At 34.9% G+C, this 25,068-nt stretch overlaps 2 protein-coding genes across 2 annotated transcripts in view; one reads left to right on the forward strand and one right to left on the reverse strand.

Moving 5' to 3' along the window:
* The window catches only part of LOC148955943 (E3 ubiquitin-protein ligase ubr3-like), a 230,048-nt gene extending 218,596 nt beyond the window's left edge, over window positions 1-11,452 (forward strand). The window contains exons 2-3 of the mRNA XM_089085800.1: window positions 9,879-10,105; window positions 11,225-11,452. Of these exons, the coding sequence (XP_088941926.1) occupies window positions 9,881-10,105; window positions 11,225-11,452 (453 nt within the window). The 5' untranslated portion in view covers window positions 9,879-9,880. The remainder of the gene's footprint in view (window positions 1-9,878; window positions 10,106-11,224) is intronic.
* Window positions 1-25,068, reverse strand: part of LOC148955948 (E3 ubiquitin-protein ligase UBR3-like) — a 263,283-nt gene that overhangs the window by 75,960 nt on the left and 162,255 nt on the right. The window lies entirely within an intron of this gene.

The following is a 25,068-nucleotide window of genomic DNA, read 5'->3' on the forward strand; positions in this document are numbered from 1 at the left end:
ACAAGCTACATCGACTTTAGCAGTTGTTGTAAACATGAGTAATCACGACATTTATTTTAAACAGTTTTTGGACACAAGCAAATGATCGTGATACCACTGATTCAAATGATGCAATCTTGACAATTCACCGTAAAGTCAAATAACCGTTACTGAAGTGATAAGTGCTCTAGAAACAGAAAAACATATCCTTAACCTTCAATTTCAATGAGCATATCGGAATGCTTAGTGGAACAATGCAAAACGAGAGCCCCAAACCTCTTCATGGAAAGATCCTCCCACCTAACCCCCAACCTCCCCAAACTAGCCTTGGGAAGGCATAGGGGTTTCTGCCCCCAACTTATGTTGAATTTCTGCTCGTTTTGAGTTTGACTCCGATTATTTATTGTAATTTCTTTTCGGTTTGGGTTTCATTTATTTATAGATGCTGATTAGTGGTAGTTTTTTTAAGTAAACTCGATGTTTCTCTATGATTCAATCCCAACGTCCCCCTATTCTGAGTGTTGAAAATGATTTCACGACATTATTTTAGTTTTTTTTTCTTGCCCTAAATTATTTTTTTTATCATGAACCCTTTTGAGATAAATTTTATAAACTTGGAGAAAGTTCAAATAGAATCGTTACTGATATTGATATTAGTGCGTAAACTACAAACTGACAAAAATATCCAAAACTTTTGTTTAATTAAGATAGGAAGCTTTTTAAATAATGCTGGGAAATCCAGAGCCCCCTCCATGGAAATATCCTCCCACCTAACCCCCAACCCCCTCCACTGGCCGTGGGAAGGCATAGGGGTTTTCCCCCCAACTTATGTTAATTTCTGCTCGTTTTGAGTTTGTCTCGATTATTTATTGTAATTTCTCTTCGGTTTGGGTTTCATTTATTTATAGATGCTGAGTAGCGGTAGTTTTTTTTAAGTAAACTCGATATTTCTCTATGATTCAATCCCAACGTCCCCCTGCTCTGAGTGTTGAAAATGATTTCATGACATTATTTTAGTTTTTTTTTCTTGCCCCAAACTATTTTTTTTTATCATGAACCCTTATGAGATCAATTTGATCAACTTGGAGAAAGTTCAAATAGAATCGTTACTGATATTGATATTTTTGTCTGAGTATTTTTGGTTTTCCCTCCAAAATTGACCCCCCCCCTCCCCTGCCCTCAGAAATGGAGGAACGAAGGGCCACTGAGCCTTCCCCTTGAGGCAGATCTCATTTATTTTCTATTCTGAGTATTTTTGGTTTTCCCTCCAAAATCGACTCCCTCCTCCCCCTGCCCCGCCCTCAGAAATGGGGGAACGAAGGGCCTCTGAGCCTTCCCCTTGAGGCAGATCTCATTTATTTTTGATTCTGAGTATTTTTGGTTTTCCCTCCCAAAAGTGACTCCCTCCCTCCCCTGCCCTCAGAAATGGGGGAACGAAGGGAACGTTAGATCCTATTTTAAATTGACAATACTTATCAAACATCCCTTGTGTATTATACAGACCCCATCGGAAAGGTAAAGCTAGGTCAAGTCACAATGTCATTCTATCGTCGTTAGCCATTTTCATAGACTGATGATGTTTCAAATTTATAACAAATTACCTGAGTTAACAACCCCTTCAGGGATTACCTTATCTGCTAATCAGTGTAATCCTTTTTTTTCTCCACCTTCATACAATCCGATCACTAATTAGAATCATTCACACTCCTATTATTCAAAACATTAATTAATATCGTTCATAGTGTCCAATTTGCGAATCTCATTACCCCTTTTTAAATGTCAATCAAATAATTCTGATTATAGTGTCCAATTTTTTAATAACAAAAAAAAATAAGCAAATAACATGGAGATTGCTATACAGGCAAGCAAATAACATGCTCAGAATAACATGATCCTATGACGATCTCAGAATAACATGGTCCTATGGCGGTCTCAGATCAAGTTATCAAAAAATATTTGAATATATTAAGTTATAGGCAATACTGGTTTAGAAAAACTAGAATAGTTACATAATTTCACTTTATTCTTGCCCAATTCCAATGTATATTTTCATGTGTAATTGAAAACAACAGCAATTTCAATGTATATTTTCGTGTGTATTGAAAACAACTGCAATTTCAATGTATCCCTGATTGTATCCCTGAAACTGTGTATGGTCTTGTAGGTGTGAATGTATCCCTGAATGTGTTCGTCAAACCTTTGCACTGTATATTCATGTGTTCGTCAAATCTTATACACTTTTGAGCATATTCTTGTGGGGTTCTTGTGTAATTCCAATGTACCGTTCATATTGTATACACTTTTGACCATGGGTTTTTCTTGCGCAATTCAATGTAAGTTTTCATGTAAGTTTGAAACTGTGCACACCCTCAGGTGTAAGTTTCTATGTAGGTTTCGGACTGTGCATAGTATATTCTTGTGTAATTCCATGTGTATTTCGGACTGTGCACATACACACTACTGCTAATACAATGGTATTTCACGAATAGTTCATGTCGAGTGTTGCTGCATGAAATAAATATGTAAATACTTTGCACAATTGGAAAAAATTCCTAAAGTTCGCCGATGGTTTTTAGAGAGTCAATCAAAATCAAGTGACAGGGGTTGTGGGGTTGACAGGGGGCCCTGAACATACACTGCATGAGGCACTTTCTCCCTAAGCTTTGCTAGAACTCTGTTAAACTCGCTTTCATAACGGATGTGTTGTCATAATATTGGGTAATACACAACATCAAATATACACAGACTTTCTACACTTTCACAAGTGGAGGTGTATAAACTTTCGGCATCTAATTTTTGCGTGCGATTGTAGCCGGCTGGTCGCTCCATTACTTTTCCCTTTGATATGTAGCGGAGTAAGATCGCGGATTGTTCGTTTCCAGAACCGTTGTTTTTTGTCTCGTTTAAAAGAATAGTGAAGTAATTAGCTGATTTTACTTTTGAAATAATGTCTTGGCGCAAGGTATTTCTTATAAGTGTAACCACTATGATGTTTCCCCAAAAGACTAGAATCAACATGGAAGCCAAGGTCCCGTAGGGAATTTACTTGTACAACAGGCTTTCTACACAATAAGATTTAACCACTTACATCAGCAGAATTATCTATCACACATATCAAAATTAAACTCGTAAACGCCTCCAGACTTTACTAAAATGAGATCTTTAAAACTTAAATTGAAAAATTCGAACAGTCCCAAGTTTTTTGTTGTTGTGATGGAAGATCATTGATGTGTGTCGTTTCAAAGTGTCATTTTAATTGACCAAACAGAATGGAGGGCAACTGGCTCGCTTCCCCTGTTCCTTTTCCCCCAAAAGACATCCGAATGAAATTCTAAGATAGCCGTTTGGCTCATCATAATCGATACCTCTCCCAGCCCCCTTGGCAAGTTTAATTCAAAACAGCGCACATTCGAAAAAAAAACTGCAATTTTATTCGGATTCAGGTGGAGTTACAGTTTCAATCACAACGACATAACGATATTTAGCGTTCTTTATTATTTTGAAAGATTTTAAGATTACTTACTCTCCCCGACACCAACATCAGTTTTCGCCATCTCCTTCACTTCTTTCTAAATAGATAGATAGATAGATATATATTTTTTGCAATAAAAGTCGCTTTGGGCCATGGCAAAAAAAATGGAAAATCCCACAAAATAATAGCACATGATTATAACACTCATAGCAAAGTATAGTAGCCTACATAACAATAACAACGCAAAATTACAAAACAAAACAAAAACATAATAAAGCACACAATACCATTAAACTAACATACATAGATAAATGTATGTTACATCTATCAACGGCCATGCCTACAAAAAATAACAAACAAGAAAACAACTTACACACATACAACAATAATTTCAACACTCACCCCACCCCCTTTACAAAAATCTATCTCTATGTGACATAACCAATTTTATTTATTTTGCTATCATTCTTATTGTCCCATATTTTTTTGATCCCATTACTGAAACCAACCACTCACTTGTCCCCACGTTACCAAAAAATAATTCTTTCCTTAGATCCTGTAATTCAGGACAAAGTGCCATGAAGTGAAGCATATCCTCGCCATTTTCTCCAGACATAGGGTATGAGTAAGGACCGTCCATTACCCTTATCCTCCCTAAATATTTCCTCCTTTCTCCAAGTGCTAGAAAATTACCCTTCCCTGATATATACCACTTGGTTTCTTCACTATTTAAACCCGCTTTAAAAAAAATATCATATCCCCGGACCTCCTTCTATTGCCGGTAAACGCCGAGGTACGCCGAGGCTGCGACTTCACGCTGCCATTTCTGAATCTCCTGATCTTCTAGCACACCCTTTACTAATTTTGCTACATTTCCTACTTCCAGTCCTATCCCCTTCCCTTCATCCCAAACACCTGATAACCCACAACTATTTAAGATTGATTTCACCTGGGAAAATATCTCCAAAATTGAAAGGGTTTATGAAATTGAATAAAATTATAAATGCCGTTTCAATAAATTTATCTTTATTTATCTGCAACAGAAGGTTCATATTAATGACATTCTTATTCACGTAAAAAAAATGATAATTTCAAATTAAAAAACCTGAAAAAAATTAATCGTGAACCAGATCAAAATTAGGGTTGACTGATATTATCAGGCCGATATGGGGGTCAGTGTCATTATCGAATATCGGATACGGGCGGATTTTTTATGCACAACTTATCCAGAAGATGGCGCCAGATTTCCTCACGTAATTTTGCTTATCCCATCCCTGGGGGAGGAGCCACCAGATAAGTTTGACCATGATAGAGAGTGCAGCAGAGGTTCCAAGGTGTCGGTGCCGCATGCCGACTCCTTGGAAAATTTAACTGTTTACCTTGGGAATTTAGCTTATGTGTCCGTATTTGTCGGCATACTGGAAGATTTTGTTGACACATTCTATAAATACCTCTTCTAAACTTAAAACCCTAGCTGCACCCGTGCATTCAGTTTGCCTAGCACGGATTCGTTATTAAGAGACCATATCATATGAATGTAAAGTAAAGTTTTCACATTAATATGTGAATGCTTAAAATACAGTTTCCCGGTATTAAAATTTGGGCTTTGAATAATCAATTTCAGTAAATATCTTACGCTTCTTTAAATCGGATTTTTGCGTGTTTGTTTTAATATAATTTTACCGGCTTAAAATTGTTTTACTGTCCAAACTTGAATTTTATTTGTTTTAACTGTTTTTCTGAATCTTTTTTGCATTATTTGGAATCTACAGTGTATTATTGAGGCCGTTCTTTGGTGAGTAATAGACCAGGGAGAATCATTTGAGTATGAATAAGGGCAGAGATTGCAGCGTTTAAACTTTAGGCAAGTTTTTTTTTTCCCGAGGGGAATTTATCGGCAAACTACATTGGTATCGTATCGGTACAATACTGATATATTAGTATCTGACACGAAAAACCCATATAGATCGGGCCCTAATCATAATAGTGAATTTAATCCATTCACTATATATGTCGTTTTGTTCGTGGGCAAGGCGAAGGAGAATACTATTTACACTGACAAACGAAAGAAAAAAAAAATGACACGGGGATCAGATATAGACAAATGTTGATCTGGTAGATTGTGACACAACCACGGCTGTAACTTGCAAAAAAAAAGAAAATAAAAGATTTGTACATTCCCGGGCTCGTCAATATCAAATCTAACCGTGTACTGAGCGACAAAATTGTTTATGTTAGGGGGTCAACAATTAAAGTAAAAAATATTACTTGATAGTTGGAATAAGAAGTACAAATAAATTCTTTATAAATAATTTAGGATTGTGGGGGGGGGGGGGGGCTGGAACCCGAAGACCCTTCTCGTGCATACTCCCCTCATAATAATATTACTGATTTTTTTTATGGTTTCAACGCTTTACACTCCACAAATTACACCAAAACTGCATTTTGCCGCTATAAGGCATTTTATGACGGTGTTGTCATGACGATTCTATAAAAAGCACGTAACTGTAAATATTAGCTTTCAAATGACCTTAAATAGCTCCCTATGATGTTCTAGTGCCCTTCTAGTACTGGAGAAACAAAACAGAAAAGGGGAGGCTTGTAAGTGTTTCCAGCTCTTTCTCTTTTGGTTGCACGGGGTTCAGTTGGACAGAATTGAGCTACATAAGGGTTTAGTTGAATGTGGTTGAGTTGCACGGGGGTTCAGTTAAATGAGGGTTCGGCTGTACGAGGGTCCAGTTACACGGGGCTTAGTTACACGATGGTTCAGTTACAATGCAACCGTCTTAGATGAGTCGGAATTTTTTATGGCGAACGAAAAATAAGTTTCCTGTTTATAATTTATCTTAAAAAAAAAGAGAATAGAATGGAATATAATAGTGTTGAATGTCTGAGGCTTCTAAGCTTGAGGATTTATTTTGTTTAATAACGAAATTGAATTGCCAATATACCAACAGAAAGCATATTTTTCATTTTGACAAATTTATTGTTTTGGGCATGTCCCTCTCGGCAATATTGAAGCTGTGTTGAACTAAATCGAAACACTATACCAACACAGGCCGTCAAGAGGACGTACAGGCAATGCTTCAGGAAAGATTGTGTGTTCAAGGGAACGTTGATTAAGACCAAAGGTGTTGTGTGCATACTGGTACTAATGCAATTACCGCCACAACAACTATTGCTACTACAGAAGCTAAGAGTATTAAGGTGAAGCTTTCAAGAAGTATTTAGGCGGATGTTGTAGTAAATCAAAACAAACTATGAGCATGTAATTTTCAAAAGGGTAACAAAGCAATATCTCAAGAATGGCTTACGTTATTAAGTGAAACCTTTCAGGGTAAATTGCGAGGGATTTTGTACTAGCGAGGAGACAGTATGTGCATACTTTTAATACTAATTCTACTGTTACTGCGACTAATGACACTATTTTATAAGCTATATCATTGGCAGTGCTGCTTTATCATACCTAGCAATATCATTGAAACTTTAAAGGATTTGATTGTGAAATAAAACTTATAGTGCCCTTTTTAGGAATCAAAAGTAATTGCAGGGTAAGCAGCCCTTTTCCTTAGCCCATAGATTTCCTAATACTTCCAATAAAAAATTTTAGACAACCATTTTGTTCAGCATAGTTTGAAGGGCCAGTAACTGTGTCTCTATATATTTTGGCTCTTTCAACCCCCCCCCCCCTATAGTTATATAATTTCCTTATTATGCTTTAAAACTAAATGTTGCCTTGAAATAAATCAAAGGCACTTTGTGAATGCTGGTTGCCAATAAGACATCTCAGCAATATCCAGGGGCGTCGTTTCGGGGGGGGGGGGCAAGGGGGCAGCTGTTCCCTAATAATTTTTTAGCGACAAAAATTATTATATAACCCATGTCCCTTGACCCTCCGGATGTGGACCCCTCTTACCCCCCCCCCCCAATAAAAACGCTGGAGCTACACCCCTGGCAATATCCCAAGAACGGCAGAGGGTGTTAAGTTGAAACTTTCAGGGCTACTACTATTACTATTCCTGCTCTTAGTATTTAACTATTCAAAAGAGTGTAAGTGTATCCAGGTTGTTAAACAACATAGACAGAATTGTTTGCGAATGGTATTCAGTTTTATTTTTCAGGTCAACTAGAGGAGGTATAAAACTAAATTAAACATATTATTTCTGTCAAGATTTTTTTAAAGCTGTATTTGGTTAAAAATTGTTGAAAAGGTTTCTCCAACATACAAATAGCAAGCCAAGCAATGGATATTTACAGAAAAAACGAAAAGATATAAAATATTATTTTCTACTTCCATGAAGAAAAACTGTCAATAAGAAACGAAAGACAATTAATTTCATAAACTTTCCACAAAATAAGCTTTTCTAAGAAATTAAAAAATTATATAAAACAAAAAGGCAGAAATAAAATCAAATAATCTACCAAGCGTAAAACTAGTGCAAATCACCGTCAATATGAAAACCAAAAACGTAAATGAAAAGGAAACCAAAAACCGTGAAACGAAAACAAAAACCGTAAATGAAAACCAAAAACGATCAGAAATTACAGTAAATAACCGAGTGAAACTCAAAGCAAGAAGAAATTAACATGAGTAGGGCTTTTAAAAATGTTTTAACTTTTTTAACTTTAATGAATCAAAAACATCAAATCTTTAAGGAATAAATATCAGCATATTCATATTAAACTGACAATGCACATTCATTTGTGTCTGTTTTTTTTTAGTAAAGAGCAAATCATGTCCTTGTCTTGAGAAAGTATGGGGGATGTCAGTCCTACTCATGTTAATTTCCACGGAATGCCTTGGTTTAATTCGTCGTTGTGGAGGATTTGTTTTTAAACAGAATTTTAAAACAGCTTATTTTTAAATGAAATTTAAATTTAAATATCGGATTTTCCTTCAAAATGGGTGAATTGATGCACTGGTGTCAGTTCAACAAAACTAAAGGTTACGGGAGAGGAGGTAAAATGTACTTTTCATAATCTGCAATTTACATTTTTTTTGGGCTGCAATTTGTCATTTATTTTATTGCTCAGTGACAATACCAGAAACAGCATTTTGCAATGAAAATACCCCACAAAAAAGTTTTCCAAAATAATGAAGGGGGAGGGTTAAACGTCCTCTACCTGGGTTGACGCCACTGTATTCTGCTGTCTTCACAGCCAGAACAGGTCAGAAAAACCAAAACAAAAACATTTATTTCTCTAATTTTGTATTTCCGTTTTGTTAAGTCTCTATCGTTCGAGATGGTTTTAGCCTCCCCTGAAACTGTTTAGCCTCCCAACACAAATGGGCAGGATAGTGAAAAACATGCTTTGTCAATGCTGAAAAAAAGTTTCTGAAATCTTAGTTTGAGTTTGAGTACCATCTATTTAACCTATTTGATTTAGAAAAAATATTATAGATGGCGTTTAGCAACAATAGTCCAATTTTTTGAATTGAACTTAAAAGCATCTTAAAATAAATAATAAGGAATGAACTCTAGCCCATAAAATATATTTTTTTTTTCATTTAAAGCTATAATACAGAATGAACACTTGTTCATATTAACTGAAATATTAATTGATAGTAGTAGCCTTAGCTTAGTGGCAGTATTATCATCGGTATGGGGCCTTGACTTTGTTAGCTACTTGATTCTCTGAAGTTCGTCTCTTACTATTCAAACTAAGACAAACTAAGAGAAAGCCGTAGGCTTTTTTCTGTTTGTAATTTATGTTTGAAAAACAGGGATGCAGGGGTAGTATATTATTAAAATGAGTTCAATATGCTATTATAAGAGAATCAAACAAAGTTAAAATATTGTTTTTTTTATATATATAGAGCTGGGTCTACTTTGGCTAAGCTTACAGAGTCAGGCCACTGACCCCTATCCCGAACCAAATAACTGGCCAAGTCAGGAATTGAACCCGTGCCCCTCGGACAAAGGATTATCAACCCAGCGCGCCAACCACTTAGCCAGGACGGATTAAAATGTTGATTGCTCGTCCTGCTTTTACATGAATGTTAAATTGTTCCCTTTTGAAGCAAATATTTCTAATAATAAAACTTTTCTAATAAATACTTTTCTAATAATAAATCTTTTCTGCAAGGCAATGCGCACCAACAATTATTTCAGATGTCACTGTTTTCAAATCTATAATATGAACTATGCACTGTTGTCACTGGGTCAGAGATCGTATTACTAGTCCGTCTGAACTTAGGGTGCACAATTGCTCTTTAAATATATGCTATCAAATTTTCAGTCAGCTCAAATATTGATCTTTGAAAGTCCCTGAAACTTCCATTTGAGTAGCTCAACTGCTGTCTTTAAAATGTTAAGAAAAATAGTGTCCGTGAAGCGATTTTATTCAGTTTTTGCTACCAATAGTCCTGATCAGCGTATTTTTTTCGCTGATTTCCACTCGCTAATTTCTTACTCCTTGGTTAAAGGTATGAATGTTAACGTTCGTGAGCTTGGAAATCACGTTGAATTTGAGCCGAACACATATTATGCCGCATTTTCGGGAGAGTTAGAAGCTAGTGCTTGTGCGATGTGGGCTTTGGCCCTTCATTTAAAAGACGGTGAAACACTGTCACATACAAGACGCCTTCTGGATCATTGTTTCTCCTCTGTAAGGACTTGGTTTGATGCGGTTGGTTTTACGGATCCGGATAACGTGAGTTGTATTTATTTATTTTATATTGGTAAATTCCTTTGTTTTCATCAGTTTACAAAAAAAAAAAAAAAAAAAAAAAAAAAAAAAAATCAACTAAATTAACCAGAGCCAGTGCTAGGAAGTTAAATGACTTCTTATCGGCTCATTCAATTAAATCACATCATCAACAGAATAAAAAACAAAAAAAAAACAACAAAAACTAAACCATGATTTTCACAAAACTAAATGATCTAACAGGTTTTTCGAATTACATATTATTTTTTGTTAGCTATATTGGAAACTTGCACAAACTCCGTGATCGTGTTAAAAACCTGTAAATTTAACCACTTTCATCATTCAACTGGAGAGTAGCTCCAAGTTGTACATTTTTTAAAGCTGACATTGCTGTTTTTTATTAAGCAATAAAATGTACGTCATCGAAATTCGGATTTTCCGCTTTCTTTTTCTTTACAAAAGTGTTGCTTTTTTGAAAAGTTCATATTATCAGGGGATTGGAGTTTATGTACAAAATTTTCAATCATCTTGTCGAGGTATGTGTTTCTATAATCACCAACACACTATATTGTCTTTTTGTCTCGCTTTCTTTCTCGTTCTCTATAAGGCAATTATTTTTTTTTTCTCTTGATGTATAGGACATAGGCAAACATACACTCTTAGCTTTCTCCTTACTTTTTTGGTGTATCTTTGCTGTTAAAAGTTGCTCAGCTTATGGAGTTTGCCGAAGAATAACATTTTACAGGAATATATAAAGGGGGCAAATATAGATATGGGAAAAGATAGTTTAAAATTGAGATACAATACAAAAAATTGCAATAGCAGCTGAAGTTCACTGATTCATTGGAAAAGAAATTAAGGGAGTATTTCTCTCTCTTCTCTCTCTCTGGGGGGGGGGGGTGTCCCCCTCTATATTTGAAAAATATTCTAGTTTTAGTAATTTCATTAGTGAAAACCGAAAAAAACTGCCCTTCCCCTAGATTTAAAAAATACCGTTCGATGTATTTTTTTTTTTTTTATGAAAAAACTCCTCTCCCTCCCTTCATTTTCTAGTACCGATGCCCTTGTTTTCTTCTCTCTTTTTAACTTTCGGTGAAACATACAAATATTGTCCTATTATTTCAGCTTGATCCATACCAACTAACGTTTCACATACCATTACATCGAAATATAGCCGCTTTTATGTGCCAAGCGTTAAAATATCAAGGGGCTTCGTTGTCTGATCTGTTACCGGAGCCAAGGTTTATGCAGCTACTTATGATACATCCACTCCGAGTTCAGGTATTCCTTTTTTTTCTTTTTTTTTTAGAATTTCGAATTACTTATAAATTTAACATATTTGATTCCATCTAAATGAGTGAGTTCAGTTTGATCTTATGAACCATTAATTTCAAGACTCATGCAAACAGCGACTTGAGAGTCATTTTAGGGACCTTATCTAGCTTTCGGGACTTTAGGGACCTCATGGTAGCCCTGATACCGTAATCCTGTTAGAGATCGGGTATATCTTTTTTTTTTCTTTTTTTTTTTTTTTTTTTGATAATTTTAAAATTTATAAAATTGGATTCCATCTAAATTAGTAAGTTCGATTTTGCTCTTATGATTCATGCTTTTCGAGACTGAAATCCAATTAGAGTTCAGGCATCTCTTTCCGAGACATTTTCATATTTAGCTTATTAGATCTCATCTAAATGAGTTTGATTTTGATGCCTTATTATGCATCCATTTTGAGGTTAAGAACCACCAAGACTTCAGGTATCTTTTTTTGTTTGTTTTTTATTGTTTTTCTTATTGTTTTTCTTTATTGTTTCTTATTCTTGTTTCTTATTTCTTTTTCTTATTTGTTTTTTATTGTTTATCTTATTGTTTTTCTTTATTGTTTCTTATTCTTGTTTCTTATTCCTTTTTCTTATTTTTTGTTTTTTATTGTTTTTCTTTATTGTTTCTTATTCTTGTTTCTTATTTCTTTTTCTTATTTGTTTTTTATTGTTTTTCTTATTTTTTTCTTTATTGTTTCTTATTCTTTTTTGTTTTTTAAAAATTTTCGATATTCCCAAGCCAAGCCTTGAATTCCATCTAAATAAGTTTGATTTGTTCCTTATGGCGGATTCATTTCCAGGCTGAGAACCACTTAGAGTTCAGGTATCTCTTTCTTGTTTATTTTTTCTTGTTATTTAAAAATATATATTGTTTGCTGCTAGGATACTAAATTTTCGATGACAAGTTCAGAATATGTTTCTTTTAGAAACCTGAATAGCAATCCTTGAGCTTGTGATTTTGATTTTTGATGCGAAAAATGTATAAATCTGTTATAACAGATTAGCTAAATAAGTTTAAATATTTTATGATTTAATTTTGCTTGGGGACAATCGTTTTCAGATTATTTTATGGAACCCATCTAAATGAACATGTTTTGATGTTTATGATGCATCCCGTTCGAGTTCAATTGTTTTTCTATAATTCTGCTGATAAATTTATGAATTTTTCAGGACATATAGATTTATGGTTTACTTATTCAACGCTGATAAGAAGTCATAAGTTTACTTGTAGGAAAGGAAATAACCGACGCCATCTAGAATTGCCATAAGGATAATTTTGAAAGGCTAAATAGAAATGTTAACTGTGTTTACTTTATTTATTCTCTTTTTTCTTTACTTCTGCTTTGCATTTGAGCGAAGATATTGACTTATTTTTACTAAAGGGTCAGTGAACGACTTTTTTTCTGCAAAATACCCTAGTGCTAACTATTGTATAATTACCAAAGGCGTTTCATGTCTAACGAAGAAAACAGAAATGACGTCAATTTATAAACTTAAGGGGGGGGGGGGGGAGGGGTAAGATGTATTTTTTTAAATCTAGGAGAGGCAAGTTTGTAATCTTTTCAACGGAAATACAAAAAAAAGGCATCTTTCAATGAGAATCAATCCCGCCTTCCCCAGCCAAAAAAAGTGTTTTTCAGGCAAATTCTCCCTCCATCTCCCTAAATTGACACGACTGAAAAATGGGCCCGGGGTCGAACTCCCAAAAGTTGGAAGCTTTAATCTTCAATTGGAGAGTGATCCTTCTATCAGTATCAATTAGGCACTTACAAGTTCAAATCAGCTGACAGAATAGTATGTCTGGGACTGCCAATATATAGATCTTTACAACATATCCGCTCCCTTTTCATTTACACCTTGAGCATCAAATTTTCAGCTCCTTGTTCTGATCGCTGGAACCGCGGACAGGGAGTTTACTTTTCAATTGATATATATATATATATATATATATATATATATATATATATATATATATATATATATATATATATATATATATATATATATATATATATATATATATATATATATATATATATATATATATATATATATATATATATATATATATATATTTTTACTTTTATAACTTTAATAAATCAAATAATATTAACGTTTTGATTACTAAATATCAGTATATGTATATTAAACTGACAATGCACATTCATTTGTATTTTTTTCAGTAAAGTGTAAATTTTGTTCTGGCCTTGGGAAGCCATAGGGGTTTTGAGCCCAACTTGAGTTAATTTCTGCTCGTTTTGAGTCTGAATCGGTTATTTATTGTAATTTCTGTTCGTTTCGGGTTTTATTTATTTATCAATGCTTATTTGCGGTAGTTTCACGCTTTTTTGATTATTTGATTTTAGTTTTGCTCATTTTTTGTTTAATGGAGTTCTTTACTTCTCTTTGAAAAACTTATTTTGTGAAAAAAGTTTTTTAAATTAATTTCTGTTCGTTTTATATTGACAAAGTCTTTTCAGGGAAAAAGAAAATAATACTTCAAATCTTTTCGTTTTTTAAGACTGCATAGCTTGGCCTGCTATTTCTATGCCGGAGAAAAGTTTTCAGCAATTTTTAACAGCATACACCCTTTTAAAAATCTGGACACAAATAGTAATGTTTAATTTAGTTTCATAACTCCTCTAGTTGACCTGTAATGGAAAACTTGATACCATTTGCAAAAAGATATGTTTACTTTCTTTGATAGGTTGGATACACTTACGCTATTTGGGTTTAGTTAAATCTTAAGCGCAGTAGAAGCCCCGAACGTTTGAACATAATACCCTCAGTCGTTCTTGGGATACTGCTGAGATGCCTTATTGGGAATTAGCATTATCACAGTGCATTTTGATTTAATCTTAAGTCAACATTTAGTTTTTAAGCATATAAAAATTGGATTTGAGGAAGACTAAAATCTATTCTATAAATCATATACAACAACTTTCTATATAAACCTTATATTACAACCCTTGCACTGAGGGCTCTGAGGGGTTTATCATCCTAAAAGACCTAATTTCCAGAACTTTCAACTACGTTGAACAAAATGAATATCTCAAAATTTTGATTGGATATTTTTTGGAAAATGGTGGGCGTGATTGGCGTTACTCGCTATCCAATCCATTTCAAATATTAAAAAAGGCACTAGCCCTTTCAATTTCCAATTGAATGAGCCCTTTTGAAGTTTCTGCGACAACGCTTTCAATGAAAGCTTCATATGCCCTCAGGGCATAACTTAACACCCTTGTCCTGACGGCTGTAGGGGGAGGGGTTTTCATGCTTAAAGACCGAAGGTACGAATCTATCACCTTCGCTAAATTGGATGGCTATCTAAAAATTCTTATTGGACGTGTTTTGGGAAAAGAAGGACGAGAGAGGGGGGTTATTTGCATTCAAATCGCCTTTCACTATTAAAAATGGTATTAATCAATTGAAGCTCAGATTGGAAAAGCCCTTTTTGAAGTTCTTATGACCACAAATTCTATAAAAACCTTATCTAATCTCAGGGAATAACTTATAGTCCTTGCCCTGAAGGTTGTGGGTGGGTGTCCTCCTTAAAATTATGTTTTCTATCTGGAAATCAACTACCCTGAACAAAATGGCTTTCTCAAGATTTTTATTGGATTTGTTTAGGGGAATGATGGGTGTGGGGGGGGACTAGTTGCCCTCCAATAACTTTTGACTATTAAAAAGGGCACTAGCCCTTTGAATTTCCAGTCGAATGAGCCTGTTTTGAAGTTTCTGCGACAACACCTTCTTTAGAAACCTTATTTACCCCCAGGGCATAACTTAAAAACCTTCCCCTGAGGGATGTGGGGGAGTGTCCTCCTCAAAACATATTTTCTATCTGGAAATTAACTACGCTGAACAAAATGGCTATCTCAAAATTTTGATTAGATGTGTTTCGGGAAATGGCGGGCGCGGAAGGGGTGTTAGTTGCCTTCCAATCCCTTTCGAATATTAAAAAGGGCACAAGCCACTGCATTTTTCAATTGAATGAGCTCTTTTCGAAGTTTTTTACGACAACTTCTTCGATACGAAGTGCCCGGGTATGAAAAAAAAAAGACACATTGTGGATGTGTTTGGGGGAATGAAGGGCGTGAGGGGGGGGGGGGGGCTAATTGCAATCAAATCAATTTAGACTATTAAAAAGGGTACTAGCCCTTTTAATTTCCAATCGAATGAGCCTGTTTTGAAGTTTCTACGACAACGCCTTCTATAAAAACCTTATATTCCCCCAGGGCATAGCTTAAAACCCTTGCCATGGGGGTTGTGAGGGAGTGTCCTCATCAAAAACATATTTTCTATCTGGAAATCAACTACGCTGAACGAAATAGCTATCTAAAAATTTTGATTGGATGTGTTTGGAGGAATGATGGGCGTGGGGGGGGGGCGAGTTGCCATCCAATCACTTTAGACTATTAAAAAGGGTACTAACCCTTTGAATTTCCAATCAAATGAGCATGTTTTAAAGTTTCTACGACAACGCCTTCTATAAAAAGCTTATATGCCCCAGGTTATAAATTAAAACCCATGTCCTGTAGGCTTTTGTGGAGTGTCCTAATCGAAAACATATGATCTAAATGTAAATCAAGTACTCTGTACAATCTGGGTCTTTCAAAATTTTGAGTGTAGGTATTTTGGGAACTTAAGGGCGTGAGGGGGGGGGGGGGGCTAGGTGCCGACAAGTAACTTTCGACTATCAGAAAAGGGTACTAGCCGTTTGAATTTCCAATCGAATAAGCCTATATTGAAGTTTATACGACAACGCCGTCTATAAAAATCTTATATACCCCCAGGGCATAACTTAAAACCCTTGCCCCGAGGGTTGTAGGGAAGTTTCCCTACACCCTAAATCCTTGCCAATCGAATGAGCCTTTTTTGAAGTTTCTACGACAACGCCGTTTATAAAAACCTTATATGCCCCCAGGGTATAACTTTAAACCCTTGCCCCAAGGGTTGTGGGGGAGTGTCCTCCTCAAAAAGATATTTTCTATCTGAAAATCAACTACGCTGAACAAAATGGCAATATCAAAATTTTGATTGGATGTGTTTGGGGGAATGATGGGCGTAGGGGGGGGGGGGGATAGTTGCCCTCCAATCACTTTTGACTATTAAAAAGTGCACTAGCCCTTTGAATTTCCAATCGAATGAGTCTTTTTTTGAAGTTTCTACGACTAAGCCTTCTATAAAAACGTATGGAGAAAAAAAAAAAAACACATTGTGCCCACATTGTTCTTTACTTAGGCAACGCTAGCGCGCTGCCTATGAAATCCAAACTCTGCGGGTGAAATGAGGCTTCTTTCGAGTAGTTGCCCTCCAATAACTTTCAACTATTAAAAAGGACACTAGCCCTTTGAATTTCAAGTCGAATGAGCTTTTATTGAAGACCTTATATACATTGAAGACAACGCCTTCTTTAAAAACCTTATATACCACCAGGGCATAACCTTGCCCTGAGGGAGATGAGGGAGTGTCCTTGTCAAAAACTTATTTTATATCTGGAAATCAACTACGCTGAACAAAATGGCTATCTCAAAATTTTGATTGGATGTGTTTGGGGGAATGAAGGGCGTGAGGGGGGGGGGGGCTAGTTGCACTCAAATCACTTTCGACTATTAAAAAGGGTACTAGCCCTTTGAATTTTCCATTGAATGATCCTGGTTTGAAGTATCTACGACAACGCCTTCTATAAAAACCTTATATGCCCCCAGGGCATAACTTAAAACCCTTGCCCTGAGGGTTATGGGGGAGTGTCTTCTTCAAAAACAAATTTTCTATCTGGAAATCAACTATGCTGAACAAAATGGCTATCTCAAAATTTTTATTGGATGTGTTTGGAGGAATGATGGGCATGGGGGGGGCTAGTTGCCCTGCAATCACTTTCGACTATTAAAAAGGGTACTAGAGCTTTGAATTTCCAATCGAATTAGCCTGTTTTGAAATTTCTACGACAACGCCTTCTATAAAAACCTTATATGCCCCTTAGGCATAACTTAAAACCCTTGCCCTGAGGGTTGTGGGGGAGTGTCCTCCTCAAAAACATATTTTCTATCTGGAAATCAATTACACTGAACAAAATGGCTATCTCAAAATTTTGATTGGATGTGTTTGGGGGAATGATGGGCGTGGAGGGGGGGGGGGGTTGCCCTCCAATCACTTTCGATTACTTTCGACTTAAAGGGCACTAGCCACTCCAATTTCCAATCGAATGAGCCCTTTTTGAAGTTTCTGCGACGACTCCTTCGATATGAAGTGCCCGGGTATGAAGAAAAAACAAAAAAACAACACATTGTGCCCACATCGTTCTTTACTTAGGCAGCGCGCTAGCGCTGCCTATGATTCCTTAATCTGTCAGTATAAGTTGTCAGTAAACACTGGACTTTAAAATTTTTGAGTTTTTTCATTGTTATTGCGAAGGCAAAATGCGCCCACTTTGCGCGCGAATTTTTTTAACATGCGCAAAATTGGCGCAATGCGCTAATTTGAAAAATTCAATGCGCAATCAACTCAAAAAAGCGCCAAAATGGCGCTAATGCACGCCACCTGGCAACTATGCTAGACACAAAAACAAATGACTTTTAGAATTTTTGCAATTTTTTGCATTTGCGCCTGAGTACCATCTATTCAGTTCGTTTGATTTAGAAAAAGTATTATAGATGGCGTTAATAAATATATGAACCATCAGAATGATTGATTCATAGTTCTTTCTTAACTTGGGTAGGACCTAAGAGACTGTTATTGTCCTTATCACCATCAGTTCATTTAATTACTGTGAAGAGTATTATTATTATTATAACAATAGTACTGTCGTTAATAGGCCATAAAGAGACGAGCTCCCTATCAGCCATACTAAAAAAATAGGAATTTATTGTGGAGGGACCCAAGCTCCTCTCAACCTCTCAGAAACGGGTTGACAGTATAGCTGCTTTACTACTATCCTAATAACAGCTCAATGCAGCACCAAGCTGCCGAAGGCCAACGCAGGTTCACACGCTCCATTTCCGCCTTAATTTATTCAAAGCTTCTCTCTTTACCTCCTTCCATGAAATTTCATTTCACTTTAAATCTTTTCTAATGAATTTTTCGCACCCCATTCAGAGATGACCTGCTTTTTGCTATGCTCCAAATGGATGTCAAAAAAGAACAAAAAAATATAAAGAGGATATCAAGATAGGAATATAGAAAGGGAAACAAGAATGTCAAGATAGAAAAAAAAATGAAAAAATAAAAAAAGATATGAATATAGAGATAGGAATAACTAAAGTTTGGAATATAAAAATAGGATTATAAATAGGAATAGTTAAACATAGGAATATAAAATAGGAAAATAGAAATTTAAAGATAGAAAAAGAGGAAAATAGAGAAAAGATAGGAATAATTTAAGATGGGAAAAAATATAAATAGGAAAATAGGAATATAACTTATAAGAATGGAAAAAGAAGAAAAGATAGGAATATAAATGGGAAACAGGACTATAAAGACAGAAAGAGGGGAAAAGATAGGAATAATTAAAGGTTAGAATAAAATATATAATTAGGAAAATAAAGATAGAAAAAGACAGGAATAATCAAGGATAGGATTTAAAAAAAAATTAAATAGGAATACAAAGAAATATAAACAGGAATATACAGAAACAAATATAAGGCTGATAGAAGAGCTTTAGCGAAGGTCTTATCCTTGTATTGTATTAAATAAAAAAACAAGTTTTTTAAACTGAAAGTAAGGAGCGACATTAAAACTTAAAACGAACAGAAATTATTCCGTATATGAAAGGGGCTGTGCCCTCCTCAACGCCTCGCTCTTCACGCTAAAGTTTGACTTTCTCACAACTCTTTTTTTAAACAATAAAAACTTTAGCGTAAAGAGCGAGGCGTTGAGGAGGGCACAGCCCCTTTCATATACGGAATAATTTCTGTTCGTTTTAAGTTTTAATGTCGCTCCTTACTTTCAGTTTAAAAAACTTGTTTTTTTTTATTTAATTTCTGATCGGTTTTTAGTTAATGCAGCTTTTATTTTGGCTCGCCGGCATTGAATAAGTTAACAAAATTTGCATAAAAAATTTACTTTTCTTTTGCTAAATGGCTGTCTCTAAATTTGGTTCTGACGTAATTTACAAATTAACTTACGTAACGACCTTCTATATTCGTATATTTTTCTTCTTGCAAAAAATACACAGTTGCAGATTTTTGCAGACATGAGCTTGAAACCTATGTTATAGGGTTTTCTGATACGCTGAATTTGACGGTGTGATTTACATTAAAAATTTTTCACTTTTAGGGGATGTTTCCCCCTCTGTTAAAAATCCGGTAAATATTCTCGGTCTTGGAACAATTAATGAGCAACAATAAACTCAACAAAATTTATATATTTCGTGTAAGCATTATGTACCCATTGTTTTAATATATTTTTTGACATCAAAATTCCGTTTTTAAAGGTTTCGATTACAATTGAGATGCATTGCTTGTTTTTTTTATTGTTTTTTTTTTAATAAGTATATTTTATTACGTATGTGATTGGGTTCTCACCTTATTCAATACCGCGCTCTTTGCGTTAAAATAAAAAAAAAATTTTAATAAACCAACCTCTGAATCACAAAGGCCGTTTAATTAGAATAGATAGCTCTTTTAAAAGCACTAAAAAATACTGTAGCGTAAAGAGCAACGTATTGACTTGGGGGAGAACCCCCTTATATACTTAATAATTTATGTTCATTTTAAGTTCTAATGTTGCTTCTTACTTTCGGTTGAAAAAACTGTTTTTTTTAAATTTAATTTCTGATCGTTTTTTAAATAATGCTTGGGAATCTGGCGCCCCCTTCATAGAAAGGTCCCTTGCCCCAAAGAAACATCCTCCACGGAACGTTTCTCCCGAGTAATACCCTCCTCCAGCCCCCCCCCTCCGCCAGACAAAAATTCTTCCTGAAAATGTCTGTCAACTTTCCAATAACCAATACAATATGTAAGCAATGGGCATAGTTCATAACTTTCAGCCCTTCCCCTGGGAACTGTGGCGGATTAAGTCATCGTAAAAGACATATTTATTAGATTTTCGACTATGCTGAACAAAATGGCTAGCTCAAAATTTTTATTGGGTGACTTTGAGAAAAAAATGAGCGTGGGAGGGGGCCTAGTTGACCTCCATTTGTTTTGGCCGCTTAAAAAGGGAACTAGAACTTTGAATTTCCGTTCCAATGAGCCCTCTTACGGTATTTTAGGACCACTGGGTCAATACGATTACCCCTGGGGAAAAAAACAACAAAAAAACAAATAAACACGCACCCATGATCTTTCTTCTGGCAAAAAATGCAAAATTCCACATTTTTGTAGATAGGAGCTTGAAACCTCTACAGTAGGATTCTCTGATACGCTGAATATGATGGTGTGAATTTCATTAAGGTTCAATGACTTTTAGGGGGTCTTTCCCCCTTTTTTCGAAAATCAGCCAAATTTTCTCAGGCGCGTAACTTTTGATGGGTAAAATTAAACTTTATGAAACTTATATATTTGAAATCAAAATTAAAATCTGATTCTTTTGACGTATTTACTGGTATCAAAATTCCGTTTTTTAGAGTTTCAGTTACTATTGAGCCGGGTCGCTCCTTACTTACAGTTCGTTACCACGAACTGTTTGATACCAGATAAACATATTAAAGTGATTAGTGCTATATAGGGGAATAACACTGCTGTGGTTAAGATAGGAAATGAGGTTAGTAGCTGGTTTCGTATTAAATCAAGAGTTAAGCAGGGTTGTCTTCAGTATCCATTTATATGGATAATTTTGATGTACTTTGTCTTAAGGAGCACAGGAAAGGCAACGAGGGAACACGGAATCAAATAGGGAAGAAAAACTTTCCTGGTTGAGATGAAAGTGTGAGCAAAATGAATGAACTTTTAGAGATTTTGTGAGTTCAAAGTGCTATTTTAAAAGCAGAATTTCCAAGGCTCAGTATGTTTTTTCACAGTTGTAAAAAGTTTGGAAGAATATGAAGATACGTCTGCGAACCAAGATTAGAATATTGGAAGGTACAGTGATGAAAGTGGTCAAATATGGTTCTGAAGGATGGGCGCTCCGAAAAACGGAGGAAGATTAGCTAGATATTTTCCAGAGAAATTGCCTACGTATTGTTTTGGGTACCCGGGTGGCTGACCGTAATTCTATCAGTAGTCTGTACAAAAAGTGTGCTTCAATCTTGTTTGAGATAGCCATTTTGTTCAGCGTACTTGATTTCCAGATAAAAAAGTTGTGCCCTTGGGGCATATAAGGTTTTTATAGAAAGTTGTGTCGTAGAAGCTTCAAAAAGGGCTCATTTGATTGGAAATTGAGAAGACTTGTACCTTTTTTTTTTTGGTAGAAAGTGATCGAAGGGCAAACCCCCTAACACCCCCCCTCCCCCCACGCGCATAATTTTCCCAAGCACTTCCAATCAAAAGTTTGACGTAGATAATTCCGGAGACCACACTGCCTTTCCATGGCGATAAAATAAAAGTTCAAAATAGGGATAAAATCCTTTTTAATAGACAGTGTATAATAAATTTCACAAAAAAATACCAGATATTTCGGTCACATATATAGTGACCGTCATCAGTAGTAAAACTCAAAAAAAAAAAAAAATTAAATAGGAACTACTGATGACGGTCACGACTCCTTCGATACGAAGTGCCCGGGTATGGAGAAAAAACAAAAAAACAACACATTGTGGCCACATCGTTCTTTACTTAGGAAGCGCGCTAGCGCTGCCTATGATTCCTGAATCTGTCAGTAAAAGTTGTCAGTAAACACTAGACTTTAAAATGTTTGAGTTTTGTCATTGTTATTTCGAAGGCAAAATGCGCCGACTTTGCGTGCGAATTTTTTTAACATGCGTAAAATTGGCGCAATGCGCCAATTTGAAAAATTCAATGCGCAATCAACTCAAAAAAGCGCCAAAATGCGCTAGACACCAAACAAATGACGTTTAGAATTTTTGAAATTTTTGCATTTGAGCCTGAGTACCCTCTATTCAGTTCGTTTGATTTAGAAAAAATATTATAGATGGCGTTAATAAATATATGAACCATCAGAATGATTGATTCATAGTTCTTTCTTAACTTGGGTAGGACCTAAGAGACCGTTATTGTCATTATCATCATCAGTTCATTTAATTACTGTGAAGAGTATTATTATTATTATAACAATAGTACTGTCGTTAATAGGCCATAAAGAGACGAGCTCCCTATCAGCCATACTAAAAAAATAGGAATTTATTGTGGAGGGACCCAAGCTCCTCTCAACCTCTCAGAAACGGGTTGACAGTATAGCTGCTTTTACTACTATCCTACTAACAGCTCACTGCAGCACCAAGCTGCCGAAGGCCAACGCAGGTTCACACGCTTCATTTCCGCCTTAATTTATTCAAAGCTTCTCTCTTTACCTCCTTCCATGAAATTTCATTTCACTTTAAATCTTTTCTAATGAATTTTTCCCACCCCATTCAGAGATGACCTGCTTTTTGCTATGCTCCAAATGGATGTCAAAAAAGAACAAAAAAAAATATAAAGAGGATATCAAGATAGGAATATAGAAAGGGAAACAAGAATGTCAAGATAGAAAAAAATGAAAAAATTAAAAAAGATATGAATATAGAGATAGGAATAACTTAAGTTTGAAATATAAAAATAGGATTATAAATAGGAATAGTTAAACATAGGAATATAAAAATAGGAACATAAATAGGAAAATAGAAATTTAAAGATAGAAAAAGAGGAAAATAGGGAAAAGATAGGAATAATTGAAGATGGGAAAAAATATAAATAGGAAAATAGGATTATAACTTATAAGAATGGAAAAAAAGAAAAAGATAGGAATATAAATGGGAAACAGGACTATAAAGACAGAAAAAGGGGAAAAGATAGGAATAATTAAAGGTTAGAATAAAATATATAATTAGGAAAATAAAGATAGAAAAAGACAGGAATAATCAAGGATAGGATTAAAAAAAAATTAAATAGGAACTACTGATGACGGTCACGACTCTTTCGATACGAAGTGCCCGGGTATGGAGAAAAAACAAAAAAACAACACATTGTGGCCACATCGTTCTTTACTTAGGCAGCGCGCTAGCGCTGCCTATGATTCCTGAATCTGTCAGTATGATTCCTGAATCTGTCAGAAAAAGGGGAAAAAAAAGTAAAGAGTTTTACTACTGATGACGGTCACTGTATATGTGACTGAAATATCTGGTGTTTTTTGTGAAATTTATTATACACTGTCTATTAAAAAGGATTTTATCCCTATTTTGAACTTTTATTTTATCATCAAAAGTTTGAGATAGCCATTTTGTTCAGCGTATCAGAACGGTCTGGAAATTATGTCTTTGAGGATAAAAAAAAAAACCAGCCCTCAGGGTAAGGGTTGTAAGTTATGCCCTGGGGATATACAAGGTTTTCATAGAAAGCATGGTCATATAAACTTCGGAAGGGGCTCATTGGATTGGTAATCAGACGCTTTAGTGTTCTTTTTAAGATTCAAAGGGAACGGAGGGCAGCTACCCCCCCCCCCACACACACACACGTCGTATTGTCCCCAAACGCATCTAATATAAATTTTGAGATAGCTATTCTATTCAAAATGGTCTAAATATCATATAACAAGGCCTTTGAGGTTGAACAATCCCCAGAGATTAGGGGCAAGGATTGTTAGCTATGCCCAGGTGGTATTTAAGGACGGTTGTTTAACATTAGAAGAGGCTCAGTCTTTCTCCCTGAAAAAGACTATATAAAACAAACAGAAATTAATTAAAAAAACTTTCTCAACAAAATAAGATTTTTTAAAAAGTAAAGAACTCCATTAAACCAAAAATTAGCAAAAATAAAATCAAATAATCTACCAAGAATACAACTACCACAAATCAGTATCAATAAATAAATTAAACGAAAACAAACAGAAATTAAAATAAATAAGAGTCAAACTCAAAATGAGCAGAAATTAACTTGAGTAGGGCTCTAAGCTCCATGCTTTATAAAAGCCGTAATATAATTGGTATTTTATTTAAAAAAATTCTTTTAAATGTTTTCACTTTTACAACTTAAAGAAATCAAAACCGATTAAGATTTTAAGGAATAAATATCGGTATATGTATATTAAATTGACAATGCAGATTTTTTTCAGTAAATTCATTTGAATTTTTTTCAGTAAAGTACAAATTATATTCTGTTTTTTTTTAATTAATCTGGATAAAAGGCAGCCTAACTTGGAATAAACATATGTCCTTTGGGGGGAAGGGGGTGGTTGTATTTTTATGTGGGAATCCACATTTTTTGCACATTGAAACTTTAATATTGGATAAATTTATAATTTAGTTGAAGAGTAAATACAAAATCCCGTCGAGCTCCTCTAACCTCTATCAATCCTCTATCTAACCTCTATAAACCTCTATCTAACCTCTATCTCCTCTATCAATTAAAAAAATCAAATATTTTAATCATTTACTATAAATTGAAACATTGCTGCTTATTGGCTGGTTTAGAACATCCTTAGCTATTCTTCTAGCATTAGATTACCTTTACTATTTAGCACAGGTAATTCTCTTAAAAAAAAACAAAAAAACTCTGTTTAAAAAAAAAAAAAAATCCACTAGTGTACCAACTTTATCGAAAAAAAAAATTCTAAATA

The sequence above is a fragment of the Artemia sp. Qi Xiang Cuo genome, chromosome 1, assembly GCF_049724085.1.
Source record: "Artemia sp. Qi Xiang Cuo chromosome 1, ASM4972408v1, whole genome shotgun sequence".
Lineage (NCBI taxonomy): Eukaryota > Metazoa > Arthropoda > Branchiopoda > Anostraca > Artemiidae > Artemia > Artemia sp. Qi Xiang Cuo.